At 43.6% G+C, this 429-nt stretch overlaps 1 protein-coding gene across 1 annotated transcript in view; it reads right to left on the bottom strand.

The window, feature by feature from the left end:
* The window catches only part of CSUI_004544 (uncharacterized protein), a gene marked incomplete at its 3' end in the record, with an annotated part of 6,370 nt that overhangs the window by 1,036 nt on the left and 4,905 nt on the right, over positions 1–429 (bottom strand). The window contains exon 5 of the mRNA XM_068064732.1: positions 88–297. Within this exon, the coding sequence (XP_067923289.1) occupies positions 88–297 (210 nt within the window). The remainder of the gene's footprint in view (positions 1–87; positions 298–429) is intronic.

Genomic DNA, 429 nt, shown 5'->3' on the forward strand with positions numbered 1-429 from the left:
ACAAGACCACTCCATGACTCTATTCTCATCACCGCCTAGACAAAAGAAGCGAAAGGATTTAGGCACACCCCCAAGAGCTCAACCTACTGTCTTTTCCCTTCAGAAGAGGACGAAGAAGACGTTGTCGTAGGAGGAGGATGAGGTAGAGCATTTTTATCTATCGTGAGAACAAGCTGAATTTTCGTATCTTTCGTTGAACCTCGAAATAGAGCTCCACGGAAGGGTACCCCATTCACCATCTGAACCCTCTGAACGATCGTATCGACAGCCGTCGGTCTCCACAGTGCGATAATTAGCCTGTACAACACAAAACACGTTGAACGTTATCTTCTCTCAAGATAGGGAGAAAAAGGAGATTTCCTATCGGACGGTAGAAGACACATACATATGTAGATGTATAAGTACATGTATATGTATAGATAGATAGAT

The sequence above is a fragment of the Cystoisospora suis genome, assembly GCF_002600585.1.
Source record: "Cystoisospora suis strain Wien I chromosome Unknown contig_2141, whole genome shotgun sequence".
Taxonomy (NCBI): domain Eukaryota; phylum Apicomplexa; class Conoidasida; order Eucoccidiorida; family Sarcocystidae; genus Cystoisospora; species Cystoisospora suis.